Consider the following 21,745-nt stretch of genomic DNA (forward strand, 5'->3'; position numbering starts at 1 on the left):
TGTTCATTTTAAATTTGCATCAGTTCATGTAAATTTTTGAAGTTTTTTTCTGTTTATCTTTTCTTCTAGCACAATAGTATTCTATTACAATCATATATTACACCTTGGTCACTCACTCCGTAGTTGATGGGCATCTTCTCAATTTCCAGTGTTTGTCACCCCAGAAATAGCTAATAAAATTTTTTTTTTTTGTAAATGTAGATCCTTTTCATTAAAAAAAATCTCTTTTAAATAGAAACCTAGTAGTATTATTATTGGGTCAAAAGCTTTGCAGTTTTATAATTTCATTTTTTTTTTTTTTTTAATGTTCCCCATATAGGATAAGGGATCCAGGACCAGAGATATAAAGATAAGACAGCCCCAGTCTTCCAGAAAATTTTAACTGGGAGCAAGTGCAGAGGATAGATAAAACAAGTAGACTGATAAATTTTAAGTACATGCATTCAAAGTAACAGAGACAGAGACAGAGTGCTGTAATGAAAGGAATGGGGGAGGGAATCAAGAGAAGGGCCTTGTGCCAGAAGTTGCATCTGAGCTATGTTTGAAAGAAGATCAGGCTTCTAAGAGTAGAAGTGAGGAAGGAATCTATTTTCATGTATGTGAGAATAGTTTATTCAAAGTCACCAAGTGGAGACATGGAATATCATATATGGAGAATAGCTAGCAGGGTAGTTTGCAATGGACAGTCTGTGAAAGGATGTAACGAGATAAAATGGGACAGTCAAGTGGTAGCAGATTGTGGAAGCTTTCAGATGCCATACTGATAATATATTAATATTTAATACATATTAATATATTATTTTTCCTGGGGATAGTAGGAAACCACTAAAGATTTTTGAGTGATGGAGAGATGATATGGTCAGAGCCATGTTTTAGAAATATAAGTTTGTTAGTGATATGAAGGATGGATGAGTAAAGGTAAATTGGAATCAGGAAGATCAGTTGCAGTTGTGTAGATTAGAGGCTATAAGGTAAGTGAAAAGGTGATAATATGGAGGATATCAGATAATATAGAGGATAGCAAGATTTGGCATCTGATTTGAATATAGGGTTGAAGGAAGAGGGTTGGAATAATAAGAGGATGTTTCTAAAGTTGCAAACCTAAGGTATTCTCAGGATCATAGTGCTTTCAATAGAAACGGTGAAATTGGGAGAAGGAATGTATTTCAGGGAAGATAATGAATTTTTATTTTGGACCTGTTGAGTTTGATATGCCTATAGAACATTCAGATGGAAATGTGTAGTTGTCAGTGTGGTAATTTGGGGCTAACATCCAGGAGATAGATAAGCATTGAATGTATTGTTTGGCAAATACTTGCATGACAGATGATGATTGTACCCAGGGAATTTGATGAGATCAGTAACAAGAGAATTTAGAGAAGCAGTTTATAGCTCAGGAGATTGAGGAGTGTTTAGAGAGATAGAACTACCTAAAGAAAAGTGTCATGTAATACAAAGAGGGAGAAAATGGTCTAGGTTAAAGAGTTCATCATCATTGTTAGAACATGCAGAGTGGCCGAGTAGGAGGCCTTATTGGATTTAGCATTTAAAGAAATGGGGGGAAACGTTAGAGAGAGCTGTTTTAGTTGAGTATGGAGTAAGAAGCTATATTTTGAAAGAGTTGAATTGTGAGTGATTGGCAAAATGATAAAAACTGAATTTAGATGGCTCTTGCCTATGAAAAGGATAAAAGACAGTAGTAGGGGTCTACTAAAAGACAGAGGGGTCTGGTGGCAAGGTGGCAAGGTCTTTAACCAGTCTGTTTGACTGAGGCAATGGCCATTCATTCCATACTTACCTCTAACCAAAAGCCTTTTAACAATTTGAAGAAAATAGATAAGAGGCAAAGTATGGTCTCATGTACTTGGTTTAAAACAAAACAAAATAACACACACAATCTGGAAGGGGAAAAAACACGATCAATGGCTATTTACATTCACTGTTCAATAAAGATTTGAGCAAAGTCTCAAAGAATGGGTGATGGTAAAATGTGGAGATTTTGTTTAGTCTAGTTAGATATTGAAGCATTTTTAAAGTTGTAAGGGATTTCAATAGACCTGAGAGACCACTTGATTTAGCATTTCTCACTTAGTATTAGAAAGCAAATTCATTTTTCTTACTTGGTTTGATCTTTTTTACTTTTGAGGTTTTTTTGTAGGCTTTGTTCTATTATGTAAACTGTTATATTAAAATAAATAAAATTTTGTTTATTTTGGGAAGATGTTTATAGATTTATAATCTGTTTTTCTTTAATTTCTTATAGAACTTTTAATGGTTTTTGCTCTTTAGCTTCTGCTTCTAGACATTGCCATTTTGATCCAAAATAATGTATTTTGCATTCTCCTAGTTGAATAGATTCAAATTTACATTTCTGTCATATAATAGAGTTGGTAGGAACTTTACCGATCATCTAGTACAGTCTCCCATCTAATGCAGGAATCCCTTTAACAGCATCTCTGACACAAATGGCCAAGCCTTCTGCTTAAACACTTTCTGTAATAGGTAGCTTAGTTATTGAATGAGCTTGATCTGTTTGTTTTTACACAGCTGTAGTCTCTGAAGCTTCATAGGATTTCTATACCCCTTTGCCATGACAGCCATTCAAATATTTGAAAACAAATATCACGTTTTTTCTTTCACTGGCTAAGCATCTTCCCAGTGCTTTCAGCTCTGCCTATTAATGTTATAGTTTGCAGGCATCACTCTAATTCCCTTATTGATTGCATAATATCTTATTGTCCTTAAAATCCTGAACCTAACTCATTACTCCAAACATGATTTGACCAGTGCCTGAATTTCAGTACTTGTTTTAGTAGCCGATTGTTACTGTTGCCTCATTCTTTTTCAGGTCATTAAAAAATAATTTCTATTTGCTTTTTTGTTACGTTTTTCTTTTCTTTTTTTTGATCAGGGACACCTGCTACTACCACAATTGAATTTCCCACATGTAGGAAAATCTCATTAGTCAACCTCATTGTTTTCTATAATCATATTTTGCTTTTGACATTTATAATCTGTTCTGGGAAGATATTTTCCTTTTTAGATTTTTAATGAGATAGTATAAGCTCATCATTTTGCACTTTTTCAGTGTAATATTGCAGCTAATTAAATCTGACTACTAGATTAAGAATTTATATTGTGGAATTTGTATAAAATGTGATTTCTTTAGGTCTTTGGATATCGTGTGTTAAATAACTGACTTTTACCAAGAAAAAATCATTACTAAAATGGTTTTTCAGTAATTAATTCTAGTGAACAAAAATAGCAGATCATAGCATGATGTATTTTGTTCATTTTGCCACTGTAACATTTGGTTATAATTTCAATCCAGGATTTTAAAATGTATCATTTTAAGTAATGTGATAAGACCATCAACATATTTCCTTCTATGCTGCATTTTTCTGGAAAGGGAGTTTGGGGCCATTATTACTATCACACACTAACCAAGATTATCTTTATAACTTTAATAGTATAATGGTGTTTCTTAGTGATGATTAAGGATCAGTATTGTTTCACTTAAATATCAGAGCTTTGATTATAGTACAGTCATACTTTTTTTTTTTTTTTAAAATAGTAGGAACACATGCACTTTGCAATTGGAAACTTTGGCATAGTAGTCTCCTTCAACACTGACTTAAAAAGAATAGCCATACCATATGGGTTTATTTTTTTCCACAGAAAACCAAATTAACCTTTAAGGGTTTTTTTTTGTTTGTTTGTTTGTTTTTGTTTTTTAATCTCGTGGGTATTGCCACATTAATGATATTGAGGCATGTGATATTTCTGTTTGCAGCTGTGGAGAACAAAGATATTGATAGACACAAGTTTTTTAAACAGATTTTTCCAAAAAAGTTGCTATCATTTTGAAGGAATAATTCTATGCTTATTTTGAACATTCTTTATTTGAAAAGCTGTATTATACTTTTTTGGTTTGATATTAAATTATTAATAAGCACATATATTTTCTTCAAATTGTTAAAAGGCTTTTGGTTAGAGGTAAGTATGGAATCAGGTTGGTAAAATTTTTAAAATTTAGAGGGGATGTTTCTATTGAATGGAAGGGTGGTATGAAAACATTTATCAAGTAGGATAAGTTTTCAAACTTTTGAAATAAAATAATATTATTTAGGGATGAGCTTCAAAGATTATACCAATTTAGGTTAATTTTTTTTTGTTTTAATGAAAGAGTATTGATGTAGATCCTTGTGTGAGATATAATTATTTCAGAATTAGGTTACCTCTACCGAAAACTACTTTGAAATGTGCCCTCCTATTTCTCTAAACACATTCTGATTTCTTCTAAGCAAGTTATCTTACAACTTCTTTTACCTTTCTCCTCTACTATTCCAGGTAGCTACTTGTTCCATATGTATGTATCCACAAATTAGAATGAGTGGGTTGTTGTATGTAGCCATAAATTAGACAGAGTGGGATATTGAAATAGACATGATCTCTGAGCATGTTGCTGTTTCTAATGGATTAATATTATTTGAAGTTTCATTTTATTAGTAAACTTCATTGTCTTTTAAAAACTAGTAAAATTTTTTTAACCTTCAGTTTAAGCTTCACAGTTTCTTACATTGAAAATAAGTCCCTAAAATAACATAGAAAATTGTATTAATTTTAATATTTATTCTACTTGTAATATTGTTTAGGTTTAAAGTAACAAAGTGCTGCTTTTTCTTTCACATACTAATACTTAATCTTTGGTAATTTAAGAGTTCTAGATTCTATAGTTGGTTGTACAGATGGTTAAAAAAAAATCAAACTCATAAAACTTTACCTACCCATGTTAAATGCCAGAAATCTAATCTAGGCATTCATTTGACACTTGTAAATTGTAATATATGAAGTTCCATAGTTAAATAAAAGTGTAAAATTATGTTTTGAGTTTTAAAAATTAAATCTGTCTTAATGAATTTCATTGACTTGCTGAATAATTCTTTTTTTTAAAGACATCTTAATATTTAAAATTATGATGACAAAACTTTTTGGAAAATATTTGGAAAATACTTTTAAGCTTGATAAAAGGATTATTTATTGATTTAAAGAACATGATCTAATAATAAAACTTAATGTCAGATAAACTGTTTAGCGATTTTAGATGCTAAGTTTTTGGGGTAATTCAAGTAGTAAAGATAACATTTCCTATTCTAATGTATGAGTTAGTGAACAGATATTTTAAGTGCTTATATGCCAGGTGCTAGGAATGTAAAGGGGAAATAAAAAACGGTCCTTATCTTCAAGAAGTTTACATTATCTAAAGCATGGGTCCTCAAACTTTTTAAATAGGGCCCAGTTCACTGTCCCTCAGACTGTTGGAGGGCCTGACTATAGTAAAAACAAAAACTTTGTTTTGTGGGCCTTTAAAGAAATTTCATAGCCCTGGGTGAGGGGGATAAACGTCCTCAGCTGCCGCATTTGGCCGGCAGGCCATAGTTTGAGGACCCCTGAATTCTAAGGGAAAACAAGATGCATTAAAAAAGTAAATGTAAAGCAAGTAAAAGATAGCAAAAATTTTTATATAGAACTTGATAAGGCCCTCTGAATATATTCAACATATATTTTGGTCCTGTGTAACTTTTGTGCACAGATAAGGTCAAAATTGGCAAGATGGTTAAAAAACAAAATTTGGAAAATGTGGATTAGTAATAAGGAAGGAGGTCAAAAATTTGGAGACTATACAATGAATAAGAATTGAGAGGTTGATGCTGGATTTGGCAAACATTGAATTGATATCACACACAAGATGCCATTCTTGAATAATTTGTTTATATATTTAGGTCTCTGATTTGTTCAAAGGTCAAGATTAATACCCAGTTCAGGGATAATAAAATAATAAAAAGATATGTCTTGCAATTAAATAGTTTCAGTCTCTTGAAAAAAAAAGAAATGAGAAATAACAATGTTTGCAGTGATTGCACATAGACATTTAATCATTATAAATCAATTGTTATAAGGAGGAGATCCCAGTTGAGCCTAAAAAAAAAAAAAATCATCTTTGTAAACACATGATTTACTTCATAAATTAGAGTGGCATGACAGCCAAAGATATTGCAGGTTTAGAATACAATTTGTATGTATAAAAAATAATATGACGACAGAAGATTATGAATAATATATTTTCATAAAACAAAAGAAATGGTAGATAAAATTAGTTTAAAGATAGCTAAGTAATGTCATGATGAGAGCATTTAAAGATCAATTAGAAAAAGTATAGGAAAGATCAATTAGGATCAAAAAGATCAATTAGGAAAAAGTATACCCACTTTTAATAAAATATGGTTTTTTAACCATAAAGCAAAAAAGCATGATTGGACTATAAATGTGCTTACAGAGGAGATAGGCATGGCATTAAAGAAAGGAAAGGTGGAAAAATTAGTCGATTAAACAAAATTTAAATAAAGGAAGTTTTGTTAAAGCCAACCAATTGTAAAGGTGTTAAGAAATTGATTTACAGGGATCTGAAGGAGGGGAAAATACTAAAGGAACAGAAAGTCATGGAGTGTATTAATAGCAAAAAAAAAAAAAAAAAGGCAATTAAGGGAATATCGACCACTGACTTATTTGTAAACTTTCTATGTTTAGAAATTTTTTATGAATATACATGCATCAGAAGCATCTTTGATATTTTTAGAGAACTTTTTGTAAGCTGTATACCATTGTAGCTCATACATCTACATAATTGATTGAAATTGATTGGAAGATGTGGAAATCCCCAAACACATACATACATTCACATACTATATTGTTAACAAAATATAAAAAGACATTTCATTTAGTGGAGGAAAAAAAATGCATCTTAAAGACTCTGTTGGTGTTTTCTATGCATACATCAGGATTATGCAACTCTCTGAAAGATGTGATTACAGGGACGACCACCAAGCAACCACAACCCAACAACCTTATTTCAGTACCTTCTCAATCAATTAGCAAGTATAAAATGCCTGTTGTTTGCCAGATACTATGCTAATGTGAGAGGAATATAAGGATAAAAATAAAATGCTTTCTGTTCTGACGGGGAAGGCAAATACATATAAAACATTATAGTTAAATCTAAGATAGTTTAGGAGGGAGAGCATTAGTAGTTGGGCACAGGAGGAGGTTATGAAAAGCTTCTTGCTGATGCGTGAGCTACATCTTGAAATAAGTAGTACTGTGTGAGGTAGAGAGAAGGTCTAGAGTACAGCCAGTAAGTGCAAACACATTGGAGGTGAGAGATAGTGCCATATGAATGAGAGATAGTGTCATTGTGAGAAAATCAGAGTTCAGAAAGAGAGTAATAATCAGTGAAGATGAAGTTGGAGAAATGGTTCTGCCAGATTGTGTAAAGTTTTAGGCTAAATAGAGGAATTTATATTTTATCTTAGAGGCAATAGGAAACTACTAGAGTAGGGCAGTCATGTGGTCAGGTATGCACTTAAGGAAGATCATTTATTAGCAACATGGAGAATGGACTATAGCTTTGAAGGTAGGAAGACCACATGAAAGATGAGAGCCTGAACTTAAATGACATATGTAAGTGGAGAAAAGAGGCATATGTGAGAGATTTTATGAAGCAAAAGAAGAAACTGGTTGACTTTCTGGGATGAGGGAGGAAAGATTAAGAGATAATGGTAAGCTTATGAATCTGTGACACTGGAAGGATATTGGTACCCTGCATTGACATAGGGAAGTTTGAAAGAGCGTTTAGGGAAAAACTGTGGGGAGTTCTGTTTTGGGCATAATGAATTTGAGATGTTCTTATTACATTTAGTATGAAATTTATAAAAGACTTGAAGTAAGGGGAGGTTTTAAATAGCTTTTTTTGAAAGTGAGCTAGGGAGTTAGAGAACAATAAAATTATCCCTGTATAATGTGAATGTAATGTGCCCAGTAAATAGAGTTGTGAGCAGTGTCTCACATCTCACATTCATCAGCCGCTAGTATGGAGAAATGGAAATAGATGTATACGTAATCCAAATTGGTGTAGAGCAGGGCTTCCTAAGTATATAAGTATGTAAAATGGGTAATCAAACCAAACATTTACTTATAATAAATAGTAATTTCATGACCTCTGCATTCAGTTATGAGACCCCGTATGGAGTCACAACCCATAATTTAAGAAAGTCGTATTTAGAGAACAATGGTAATAGAACAAAAAGGTAAAAGGGATATGGGGAGCTGAGTATTTTGAAAAGAACAATTCTCTTACTTTACACATATTGCTTCCATTAATTTAGCAGCTTAAGATTCCAATTTTTTTGGCTACTATATTTTAAAATAAATCTTCCAGACGTTTTTTCTTGTGAACTATTCTGTAGCTACTCTTTTATACTTTTTTTGCAGATCCCCCCCCCCCCCCCCCCCCCCCCCCCCCCCCCCCTTCCAATTCAATGTAGTATGGGAAGTCTAATGCGAAAGAAATGTTTTCTTTTCAGATTTAGGCCATTGTAATCTGTTGGTCTTTTTGGATCCTAGTGCTATCAAAGCTTTCCAGCTTTGTATGAAATTTATGACCTCCTCCCCAATTGACATCAATTCAGTAGTCACTAGTTATTTAGTCAAATTCTGAATTTACCTAAGTACTATCTATGCCAAATCCTTTTATTTTCCCTATGACTAAATAGATTTTGGGGGTGACTTGGTGAAATCTAAGTATTGTGATGATAGTGATGATGAGCTAAGGTCATTCCCATGATCTGCTATTACTTTAATGTGCCACCGAGTCTATGATCTTATTGATGTACATCAGTGGTGTCAGGCTGAAATAGAAATGGGTGCCATTAGCCAGAAAATGAATTTTGTGGACCATTTTTGAATTTTGAAATTATTTTAATCCATTTTACTTATTTTGTTAAATATTTCCCATTTACATTTTAATTTGGTTTGGTCTACATTCAAGTATGTTGTGGATTGTATGTTGTAGGTGGTCCAGAGATAGTATTTGACTATTTGAACCATGCCTATACCTGTTTAATAGACCCAGCTGGCATAATTCATTATTTTTTTAAATGAAGTTTTGCTGATTCTGTAATCATGATTTCTCTCTTTAAATGCCTTTGGTTTTCTGTTAAAGGGTGCTAAATTGTTCTTAGTGTTATTGTCAGTAGCGGATTTTTTTTTTTTTAATACTTGCAAAAAACTGAATCAATAGAAGAGAAAAATAAATAAGTAGAAATTTTGTTTTTTGGTCTTATATATTCTGCTTTGAAAATTTTTAAGTTACTTGTAAATAGGATTAATGTTTTCATTAGACATTTTATGTTGCATGTGTTTGGCTCCTATTTCATTCATTTGCATTTCAGTTTTAGCTTTTGGTTATATGTTAAAATTTTCCATAGTTAAATTTCACTAGCATAAAAGTTAATTTTAAAAGCTTATCTTAGTTATATTACCCTGAACAAGTTGCTTAACCGTATGTTTTAGAGCAGTTGCAAGTATGCATTGGTAGAGTATTTCTTCACTGGGAGTTCATTATACAGGTGAAATAATAGATTTGGACCAGAATTTAGCCAATTTTTTTTTTTTCAGAAACATATTTTTGACTTAGTCTTCAGTGTATTAAAAAGGCACGAATTTAAAACTTTTACCATTTTTTTCCTTGCTAATTTTGATGGTTATGAAGTAGCACCTTAAAATTGTTCTAATTTCCATTTCCCTTGTTATCAATAGGTTGGAATATTTAAAAGAGTGATTGATTAAAATTAGTGAGAAAGCACCATATTGACTGTCTCATCATGAGCAAGTTACTTAACTTGCTGATGCTCTCTAGGCACCATTCTAAGATTATAAATTTCAGACATGGTACCAGTTTATATTGGTACTAGGAACTTTTTCATCTAGGAAACCACAGGACTCAGGCCATATCCCCTTCCTTACAATTTATCCATTTATGGAAATAATCTGTATTTATTACATACATGTATTACATGTGTGTAAATTATCTGTTTATTTTTTGACCATTTTCCAATGGTGATTTAATTCCATTAATTATATAAAGTGATTAGTGATTTTTCAGTGTTGCAACTTTAAGATTTCTAAGATTTAATACCTACAAAAGAACATAGATATTTTAAGCCTGTTAAAACCATTGCTAGGTAGATATGACAAAGCTGTGATTGAAAGTGGCTGAGTGAGAAGATTATATAACCATTCTTGGGAACATGTATCCATGTTTGAGAGGGAAATTTTGGATAATTTAACTTTGAGGACAAAATTCAATATCTGAATACAGTGTTCATTAGGGTTTTGATTGAATTTTTTTTCTTCCCTTCAATTAATTTTTGTGATTTGGCTTGTAATTTTGAATGAATACTAATCAATATATTATACACAAAACACAAACTATGTATTCTCACCTTTTGGAATGGCATTATGCTTCCTTCAGGCTCTTCCTTGTACACTGCCTTCATCTCTGAAATTTACCCTGTCAAAAACAAAATCTTGATATAAGACAAGCAATGTCCCTAGTTATTTTATATTGTTTTTTTTTTTTTTTTTTTTTTGTGGTTTTTTAAGCTTCTAATCAGTTTTGGAAAACTTTATTTTTATGACTGAGTAGATTTGATCTTTATTCAAATTTTTCTGTTTACCTTTTCTTTCCTCAATCCTATGTTAGTGGTTTCAAAGTATTGCTGCGGGAGCCAACATTACAGAGGTCTTTAATATAGATAGATAGATGGATGGATGGAAGGATGTATTGGTTCAATTTAGTAAATGTGTTTATACTTCATTAAAAAATTGAGTCTTATGTATTATTGTGTAATAAGTGGAGATTGTGTTAATATCTTTAAAAAGAAGCAGAATGTAATTAACGATTTGAATCACTCTGTGTGTGTGTGTCTATCTCTATTTTTTTCTTTTTAAATTGAAACCACCTATCCTTTCTTTTCCCCCCAGATTCAGTACTAAACATGGGTGCATTTTTGGATAAACCCAAAACTGAGAAACACAATGCTCACGGTGCTGGGAATGGTTTGCGTTACGGCCTAAGCAGCATGCAAGGATGGAGAGTAGAAATGGAAGATGCTCACACAGCGGTTGTAGGTATTCCTCATGGCTTGGACAACTGGTCATTTTTTGCTGTTTATGATGGTCATGCTGGATCTCGAGTGGCAAATTATTGCTCAACACACTTATTAGAACATATTACTAATAATGAAGATTTTAGGGCAGCAGAAAAACCTGGATCTGCTCTTGAACCTTCAGTGGAAAATGTTAAGAGCGGAATCAGAACTGGCTTCTTGAAAATTGATGAATACATGCGTAACTTTTCAGATCTCAGAAATGGAATGGACAGGAGTGGCTCAACTGCAGTAGGAGTTATGATTTCACCTGAACATGTCTACTTTATCAACTGTGGAGATTCACGTGCTGTCCTTTTTAGGAGTGGACAAGTCTGCTTTTCAACCCAGGATCACAAACCTTGCAATCCAAGGGAGAAGGAGAGAATCCAAAATGCAGGAGGCAGTGTAATGATACAGCGTGTTAATGGTTCATTAGCAGTTTCTCGAGCTCTGGGGGACTATGATTACAAGTGTGTGGATGGCAAGGGCCCTACAGAACAACTTGTTTCTCCAGAGCCTGAGGTTTATGAAATTTTAAGAGCAGAAGAGGATGAATTTATCATCTTGGCTTGTGATGGGATCTGGGATGTTATGAGCAATGAGGAGCTCTGTGAATTTGTTAAATCTAGGCTTGAGGTATCTGATGACCTGGAAAAAGTGTGCAATTGGGTTGTGGACACTTGTTTACATAAGGTATGTAAATTTGCTACTAATGAATTGTTATTTTGGGTTTGAAATGGCATATTAGAGAGCAACGAGGGTTGTCTAATCAGTAAAATTTAGAGCAAAGATCTGAGATTAAAGATTGCAGTGAGAAAGATGTTTTTCCCAAAGTCTCCTGTTAACTACAATTGATATTGTACTGTATTTCTATAAATTTCTACATGGCAGTGGGTGATGGGGATTTCATAAAGCTCCCTCAATTTAATGTAATTGTTGGTGGGAATAATTTTAACTTGAATTTAAAGTTTTTACAAGTTGGTTTGTTTTAAGGGTGTTTTTCTGACGTTGTCACACCTCTTTTGTAGGTTCTGATTCCAAATCAGATAATCAACTAGCATTTATTAAGCACCTAATATATGTTCCAGGCACTGGGTTAAATATTGGAGATAAGAGGCAAAAAAAATAAAATAAAACTACCTTTCAAGGAGCAGTTAATGAGGGAGAATATGCGAACATATGTGTATAAATAGGATATAAGCAAGTTAATTCGGAGATGACCTCAGAAGAAAGGCATTTAAATTAAAGAGAATTGGGGTCAAAGGGAGGAGAAGGATGGGTCTTTAGCTGAAACTTGAAAGAAGCCAGGAAAGCCAGGATAGAGAGAAAAGAAGGCAAGGTCTCCAGCCAAGGAGGAGAAGCTAATGAAAACACTGGACATTGGGAGATGGGTTGTCTTGTTGAAGAAATAGCAAGGAAACCAGTATTCCTGAATTGCAGAGTACATGGAGAGGAGTAAGGTATAAAAAGATAGGGAGGGGCCAAATTGGAAAGGGCTTGAAAAACCAAATAAGGGATTTTATATTTAATCCTGGAAAGTGATATCTTGGGAGGTTTTTGAAAGGGGACTGGGCAGTGATATATGATCATATGATATCATCATATATGACGATATATGATATATATGATATATGATGATGACATATGATCAGGTCTTCACTATAGGAAATGACCTGAGAATGGCAGCTATTAATTAATTATTAGGTGAATTCCAATTGCTTTGCTTTGTTTTATTTTGATTTGATATTGGTTCTCTTAATTTTTTCTTTTAATTATTGTTCATTCTAAAAGGTGTGGTTTTTTGAGTTTTTTAAAAGCTTATTTATGTATTTGTCACCAAATCTTAATTTTAATTTCTTCACTCTTAAGTAGATTTATCTTGGTGACATTTTTTATGTTGCAGGTCATAACTTACCCAGGTCTTTTCGAAAAAACTCAATTTATTGAAGGACAGATTATTTCTGTCTTATTCTAAAGAAAATGTTTTTCTATTTTAGTGTTCTAATCCAAGAGTCTTTAAAATATTATTATGGGAAGCTTTTCTTATTTTTTCTGTGATAGATAATTGGGTTTATTATTTTTAATTCAGGTCTTTTTCTGGAAGTGGTATCATTTTATTTTGGCTTTTTAATTAATCCAGTGATGTGATTCTCAGTTCTTTTTTCTAGTACATTTTTTTCCCTAACTAGGTAGAGTGAGAATTATTTGACTTTTTTTTTCTTTTTTGTAGTAAAATGAATAAAATTAGTGTTCAGCTTTTTTTAGAAATCCAGATTATAGTTGAAACTTGACAATCTTTTTTTTTTTTTTTTTTTTTTTTTCCCAGTGTAAAGTTTTAGTTTCTTATTTTGGAGCTACTGAAGTCTATTATTGAATAGAGGATCATTATAAAAATGAGAATGGAGTTCCATGACTTTGGAATATACTTTTGTTTTTATATACACAAAACAACACACACACACACACACATATATATTTGTATATTGTTTGTGTGTGTGTATATAATTTATATAGTGGAGCTTGTGTTAATGAATATACATACATACACACAATATACATATATGTGTGTATATTGTATGTGTATATATGTATATATATAGTGCAAAATTTTTCTGTAGATTGTTTCTTTATAGATTATAGAATTTTTGACCCAGCCAGAGAACTTCCTTTTAGGGCTCCTGTGTTCTTAGGGTGTCTGAATATTTTGTTTTCCTTGATATCTTCTTTCTATTTACAGAACTCTTGGCCTGAAGTCCTGACTCCACTTTTGCCTACTTTCTTTCTATTTTAAAAAATTTGAATCTTCATTTGTAATTGATCTTTATTTCTGCATGTTGTATTTTAAATTGTTATGATATCAAACTCTACGATATTTTTGTGGCTCAGTATTTGATTCTTTTGGTAACTTTTCTATTTTCTAATTTATTCTATGATGGTTTGGTGTCTTGTTTGGTTCAGTGCCAGAGTTCTGCATTGTCTCTTTGATCTGAGCTGACCATCTATAGAGTATTTTTTGTTTGATTGTTGTTGGTTAGAATTTAAACTTTAGATCTATTATAACCTGAAATAATTATAGAAAACAATTCAGTGAAAAATCATAACTTGAAGTATAATAATTCCCTTACAAAACTTGTTTGTTTTAAAACTACCTTTGGAGAAGGAAATTGTGCGGTCTTAGATTTCTGAAACTTATGTAGCTGCTGTAGTCTAAAAAGCCTATATCCAGAAATATCTTCCTAAGAGATGGGAGAGCATACTCATTTTCCCTGGAGGTAAAAATATCCATGCACTGGATTATCTGCTTTGTCTCAGGAGCCTGTGTTAATTTTTATTTATATCTTTATGCCTCATAATATTTATATGTAAATTATGTGGCTTTATGTTAATCACTTCCCCTACCCCCATTCACTATATAAGAAATCTTGTCATTGTGGCCAAAGAAAATTTTAGTGAATGTGTCTTTAAAAAAAAGAATTCATCTTGTACACAGGTGTATTTAAAAGGGTCACTGCATTGAACTCTGAAGGAATTTTTTTTTGAAATGTCCTTATTTGCAGTTTAGAGTTAGGTTAAATTATGTGGGAAATTACTGAGGGGGGGAAAGAAGGGAGGAATGACATTTTGAGCCTAGATGATTGGTATAATGGAGTATCACTTCACCCACTCCTACCCTAGGAAGAAAAAAAACTTTTTGGGAATTTTTTTTCTCCCCATGTTTGTCTCCCTCTTTCCCCAAATATTAGTTTGGGAGGGGAACTTTGGCATGGGGTTGGCAATATAGACATTTCATTCCTAGAGAAGTCAGCAGAAAAATAATTGGTTGTTTTGAGAAAGTGAATCTTTTTAGTTTAATGTAAGACTTTGTTATGTAGTTTTGGTTTTTGGAATGAAAATAAGTTACTTTATAATATTTTGACATTATTGTAGAGGAATATAGATGTTACTACAATTCACAATTCTCATACTCCATACTTTACACTAAATAAGCATTTAATAGGATAGAGACTGGACTTGTGATTTCATTGGCACAGGGAAAACCAGATTATGATCTTTTAATGTAGTCTGATACCTTTGAAAAATATAGTCTTAGGAACTAGTTTAAATGACTTGCCTCTGGTCATCCATAGATGCGTGCACGCGCGCGCGCGCGCACACACACACACATACATATACCTATACATACACACACAGTATTTAACAGAATTTAACAGTTTTGTAAAGCCAGATTTTTATATATTGTGTTCCTACATTTTCACATCTAGGTTAGGCCCTTTATCACTCTTGCCTAGACTAATTTTGATAGCATTATTACCTCAGGCCTCTTGCTCTAATAAATACTGGTTGATTGCTCTCCAGTTTAGGAACTATGTGCAAGATTTGGTGTGTACATATAAATGAATAATAAATACTAGGTAACCAGAGAAAGAATAGTAGCAGATCTTGGGGATCAGGAAAAGGTTCTTAGAGAATATAGTGTTTGAGCTCAGTTTTGAAGGAGGCATCTCTGGCATAGGCACAGAGGTGAGAAATGGATGTGATAGCATGTTCTCCAATTGGCTCTTTGACTATAAATTTTGGAAGTGCAGTCTTTTTGCATCAATAAAGATAGTTCTTAAATTGGAAAGATGAAAATCACATGTTTCAAATGTAATTAAAAATTGCTAGTACTTATAGATAGAACCCGTCAAAAATAATGCTACTTAAGGTAGGATATAGCTGTGAGAACCTGGACTTGTAAGATATTTGCCTTATGGAATAATGTCTTCATTAAGCCAACCACTTGGGGGAGGGGGTTATTCATGCTAATTGAAGAATACAAATAATTGCTGAAGACCATTGGTATTTCTAAAATATTATATTATTCAGTTGTTTCAACATATTTTTATTACCCGGATATAACTGGTTTTTCATTTTCCCCACACACTATTTGCTGTAGACACATTGAAATTGCCAAAAAGAGAAGGACCAGAAACAAGACATCAATAATTGATACTTCATCTTCATCCCTGAATCATTTTGGAAATTCACTTTCTTTAGAAGCAGTACTCTCTGTAATTTTATTCGTCTCTGTATTGGTTTGTCTAGAGGCAAAGACCATTGAATCCCTATATGGAGGTGCAGAGGTTAGTTATTAGGTAACCAGACAACAAGCATTTATGTTTTTATAGTGTGTCAGAGTCTTGGAATGCAAATAAAGGAAGATAGCACATGAATGGAAGCTGAAAATAAGTGAGGGAAAGGAAGGTATCTTGTGTGGAGCATTATTGAGAAGACTGGATTGCAGCCTAGTGAGAATTGAAGAGAAAATGGCTTGTGCACCCTCCTTAAAATGGTAGTTCAGTCAAAAGGAGGGCTGCAGAAGGCTGAGAGGACTTCTAAGATGCGAAAGAACTGAGATGATCCTCCAGGATTTCTGAGGAATAGTTCAGGCATAATCAATGATGTGAACCTAATAAATCTGAAGCATTTGCCTCATTGAAGTATTTTGCGTTAGGTTGTAAAAGCATTGCTGTCTTGATTTTACAGATGAGGAAGCCAAGAGACAAAACTGTGAATTGACTTGCCAAAATTCATATAGCTAATGAGTTGCAGATATAACATTTATACTTGGCTCTTCTATGTTCAAAGGATGACTACTTTTCTTGCTGCACAATAATTGTCCCCAAAATTGTAATGATTACATGTATAACGGTATGAGAGGTTACTCACCACCTATATATTATTAAACATTAGGTGAAAAATGCATTTAGCTAATCCCCCTCCTTGAGAAATATTTTTTAATTTTTTTTCATGAAGTTCTTATGACTTCAGCATTTTTCTTGCTCATTAACTGACAACCTATTCTTGACTTAAAATTTGTGATCAGGAAATTATAAACTATGAAGGCAATATGATTAACTTCTTTGAATTAAATGAAGAGTACTTTAGTTTTGATCAGCAAGCTTTTAATTAATTTAATTCAAATAACTGTTAATTTGATAGGAACTTAGAAAATGCAAATAGTATATTCAAATGTTTGTTACAGTCATGAAACTTAAGTATTTGGCGAAGTACAAAATATAAAGTTGTAATTAATAGAGAATTAGAAGTACAGGTAAATGTAAAAGTAGAGCATATGAATGAATGTTTATTTCTGGTAAGCAATAGTCTTTTCTATCTTCTGATTCTTTGTTTATGGTTGAAAGAAATGCCTTGTAATTACTTTTATATTCTCTAAGAGCAGGAATGCTTGTGGATTTTTGGCTGCCTCATCATGTAGCTAGCTCTTTTAGCTCATGTTTATATCTCCTTGACTTTAGAACATATTACAAAGAAGCTATAAGAGTATGTTTTTAGCATGATATTAACTTTTGGATTCTTGTATATTTAACGCATGTAGGATAGATGAATGGAATATAATAAAACAAGAGGTATATGCACTAATTCCATCTAGAATGTCACTTTTTTACAGTCAGTCTTACCTATCTAGCTTATATCATCCTAATGTTTTTTGTTTCTTTTTGGTTAATGAATAAACAGTCAGAAAGATAAATATCTGAGTCAACCTTTTTTTTTTTTTTTTTTTTTTGGTATTTCTGTAGTAATTGCTAGTTGCCCTAAAGCTTGTTTCTCCTATTCTTAGATTAGATTTTGGGGGATACTTTCATAAATTTTGCCTTGAAATTTTTTATTTGAAAACCTTGTAGGTTTTATAGTTATTCTTTGTCACAGAAAGGAAAGTTAAAATATCACACTTGGTTGATTATAAAAAAATTACAATTAGCTGGATCTGCCATCTTTGTGACCTTGGACAAGTCATTTTCTTCTTCCTTCTTTCCTTCCTTCCCTCCTTCCCTCCCTCCTTCCTTCCTTCCTTCTTACTTCAGCTTCACTTGTAAAATACTGTTCTCTAATATCCTTTATAAATAGAAATCTACTTATATTTCTAGTCACAGAATCTGAAATGGCAAGGATTGCAGAGATCACAATAGAAGAAACCTCAGATGATTTAATACAATTCTTTCTCTCTCTCCCCTCCCCCCACCCCCAAAATGAGAACATTCAGGCCCAGAGAGTTGAAAAGTCAAAGACTACTATAACAAATACTTAACTTAGGATATATTAAACTACCTCCTCCAGTTTTAAGAACTCTTCTCCCTGTACTTTGTTTCCTCCCCATAATGTCACCTTTTCCAAGAATCCCCTTTACCCTCCATTTCAGACAAGAAGTTGTTGATTTTCTGTTTAAGTTCTGTTGACGAAGAAAAAGCTAAGACAGTTAGTTGCACTTGGAGAGATGGCTTTTAACTCTTTGGAAGTTGGATTTTTTTTGGTCTGGCCAGTTAAATTATCTAGAAATTTGTTCCCTTATAGCTTTGATTTTATGTTCTTAGTTGTACCCCCTGTGTGCGGCAAGGTAAAATTTATTATTTTCTATAAAACATCATTTTTGTATTGGTTTCAAGATCTGTATCACCAAATTTTCCCTTTTAAATCTTCTCTGAACCGATCAAGTTCAGTATCCTTAATGGGTACTATTTATCTTAAAACAGATTACAAAAAGTTGAGGAGTGGGTAGATGATAAAGCAATGGATACCCTACAGTATCATGCCTTTCAGAAATGTGGCAGTAGTAGGGAGAGGAAATAAATGACTTAAAGAGACAACCAAATTTGGGGAAGATTAAAATATTTTTTTATTTAAAAAGGATTCCTGAAATTAGCTGTTTCTAAAACCAGTTGCTTAAAAAAAATAAGATTAAAAAATTTTCAGATAATCCTATTTCATTGTAATCAAATTTGAGGAACCTTACCAGATTAGTTCAGCATTCCTCATTAGGAAGCTAAAATCGGGAAATCTCTATGTAATATTGTCTCCCCAACTACATACAAGAAAGCTGATTTCTCCTACCCTTCTTTGAATTTGTTTGGCTGAGAGATCTAATCTGAGGTAGCGCTAAAGTTACCTTGGATTTGAATAGGTACAAATGCCATCACTCTTCTTCCTTAAACAAAGATCCCTACCATCATAACCCCTACCTTCACATCCATTATAGCACATAAAAGATTAAAAGGAGATGCCACTTTGTTCTGTATACTTTGCAATAAAAACTTTTTTTATTTATAGAAGCTTTTGTGTATGTGTTACACATTTGAGGAATATGAATTAGTATAGCAGCAGCCCTATTATAAATCTTGTTTAACTGATAAAAAAAAAAAAGTAAAGCACATGGTTGAAACCTTTAATTTGGATATTAGTACTTATCTTAACTCTTAAGAGAGTTCATTCTAGAGTTATGCATGAACCTATAACTATAAGGACTTTACAATCTTTGGAGACCTGAACATTTGAGTACTTATAACAAACAGACTGAATATTTAGTTTCTGCCCTGCAAATATTTTTATTCACTTTAACTGCTCCCTAATATTTTACAAAAACTTTAAGCTTGCTATATATAATGTTAGAAATGAGATTCCAAAAATATTTGGCTTTTAAATTCTTAGTCTTCAGTACATGAAATAGCTGGCACAAAATGTATTTTTTAAAAAAGATTCATTTTAAAGTGAATTTTCTCTCTTGTGGCCGATTGCTATGTATTGGGAAGAGATATAGGACTGATTTTTCTTTACACACTTGAGTATTTATTAATTAATATTGTTTATGATAAAATACTTCTACAATGAGCTTGAAGTCTAACTCCATTTATCCAAGTGGTAGTAATCTGGCTATAGTTTTGGCTCTCTTGTGTGCTTTAGTGAACCCTTAAAAGTTCTGCCCTTTTTGCCTTTATGCTTTGATTTACCTTCTTGATTGTCCTGCTATTATTTATTCCTTCAACACAGTTCAACAGAGCATAATTATGATGAACACTGGTTGTGATCTACCATTTATGTACCCCCTCCCCCAAATGCTTTATCTACCTCTTCCCCTTTGGTGTTTATGGAGCATAGTCTTACAATTGATAGAATATAGCATCTAGAATATAGCATCTAGAATATAGCACTAGAATGATGGGGCAGTGGAAAAGATTTTCTGGAGAATATGGGATTATAGCTGGGACTTAAAGGAAAGCCAGTAGGCAGAGATGAGGAAGGAGAGCATTCCAGGCACGGGGGCAGTCAGTGAAAAATGCCAGTTTGAGAGTCGATATATGCTTTTCAAGGAATAGCAAGGAGGTTAATCAAACCTCCTTGTGTGGAGGTGGCAGGTATAAGATGACAAGTTAAGAAGGATGCCAAGCAGGTTTTATGTTTAAATTTTTATGGTAGATGAGAAAGATTAAGGAGTCAAGGATGCCAACTAGGTTTTGAGCTAGCCATGCACAAAAATCAAATGAATTTAAGGGTACAGATGTATACCTGGATACCATAGATCATTTTTCAGGTTGTCACCCAATGTAAAGTTATAGTTTACTTAACTGTTCAGGAAGAAAATATATCTGTGAAGTTCCACATATGATATTTTAAAGCACATGCTTACAAACTGTTAAAAAAAAAAAAAAAACCCAAAAAACCAAACTCATCTAATTTTCCCCTTCTTTAATATACAGGGAAGTCGAGATAACATGAGTATTGTGCTAGTTTGTTTTTCAAATGCTCCTAAGGTCTCAGATGAGGCAGTGAAAAAAGATTCAGACTTGGATAAGCACTTGGAATCACGGGTTGAAGGTAAGAAAACTACTCTGGAAAGGGCGGGAAGGGAGAATTGTCTCTGCTTTTAAAACAAAGTGATTGGAGTTGGATATTGGGAAGAAATTTATCCAAGTAGAAAGTTTAAAAAAAAAAATAAACAACTTTTTTTTGGCTTGTCAGTGTTTGGCCAAGTACTTTAAAAAATTATATTTTCTAAATGGCAAGGTGGTGAATTTATTATTTCAAAATAATAATGATTTCTTGTCCTAATCATTAGCAACTATTACCTACTTTGTTTTCATCAATGGAATTGTATCAGCTTAAATTTTAAAAGTTTTATTATTTTTTGTTATATTTTTATTCAAGTTCATTGCCAAAAAGAATATGAAAAAGTGTTTCCTTCATCATGTTGATTGTGTAATTTTTATGCTGACCTTGTTAATAGTACATATCTTGTAATAGACTTATAACTAATTTTTGGATACCTCTGTGTATTAAAATGTATAATGCAGGTGTGAGATTAGGGCAAACAGTTTTTCTTATAAAGTCTTTATGTACATTTTCATTTATTTTAAAATGACTCTTCTCAAAATTTATATGTTCCCCACTAAAAGCTGCCCAACTTTCTTTTTAATGAATGCTCCTCATTCTCTCTGCCAAGTAGTACCTAGTACCTACTCCTCACAGCTTGAATTCTTTTCTGACATGCTAGTCCCTTTAATCCCTTTGCATCATTTAAATTGTTGTTCATACTTTATATGTCTAGTTTTACATTTTGATTCCCACAACTTTTAATGCAGGAAATATACTTGACTGGTTCAGAATAAAATGGATAAGATAAATAAAATGATAAATAAGATATTATCTGTGAAGTACTTTGGAGGGAAAAGCTAAAAATATTACATAGATACATGAAAGGCATCACTATAGCTAAGTTAAACTATTTTCAAAGATTTAGTTATAAAAATAGTCCACATTTCTATTGACAAAGTACTTCAAAATATGCTTTTTTTTGTCCATGAAAATGCCTACTTAATATTTTTAAGATAAACAACTATTTTTAAAATTTACACAACGTATATAAC

General features: G+C 32.5%; 1 protein-coding gene across 5 annotated transcripts in view; it reads left to right on the forward strand.

Annotated features, from left to right (window-relative positions):
* Positions 1–21,745, forward strand: part of PPM1B (protein phosphatase, Mg2+/Mn2+ dependent 1B) — a 78,132-nt gene that overhangs the window by 39,892 nt on the left and 16,495 nt on the right. For all 5 annotated transcript variants that reach the window (XM_031950419.1, XM_031950418.1, XM_031950417.1 and 2 more), the window contains 2 exons: positions 10,882–11,741; positions 20,579–20,696. In XM_031950419.1, coding sequence (XP_031806279.1) covers positions 10,896–11,741; positions 20,579–20,696 — 964 coding nt within the window. In that variant the 5' untranslated portion in view covers positions 10,882–10,895. Of the gene's footprint in view, positions 1–10,881; positions 11,742–20,578; positions 20,697–21,745 lie in introns of those variants that run through there.

The sequence above is a fragment of the Sarcophilus harrisii genome, chromosome 2, assembly GCF_902635505.1.
Source record: "Sarcophilus harrisii chromosome 2, mSarHar1.11, whole genome shotgun sequence".
Taxonomy (NCBI): Eukaryota; Metazoa; Chordata; class Mammalia; order Dasyuromorphia; family Dasyuridae; genus Sarcophilus; species Sarcophilus harrisii.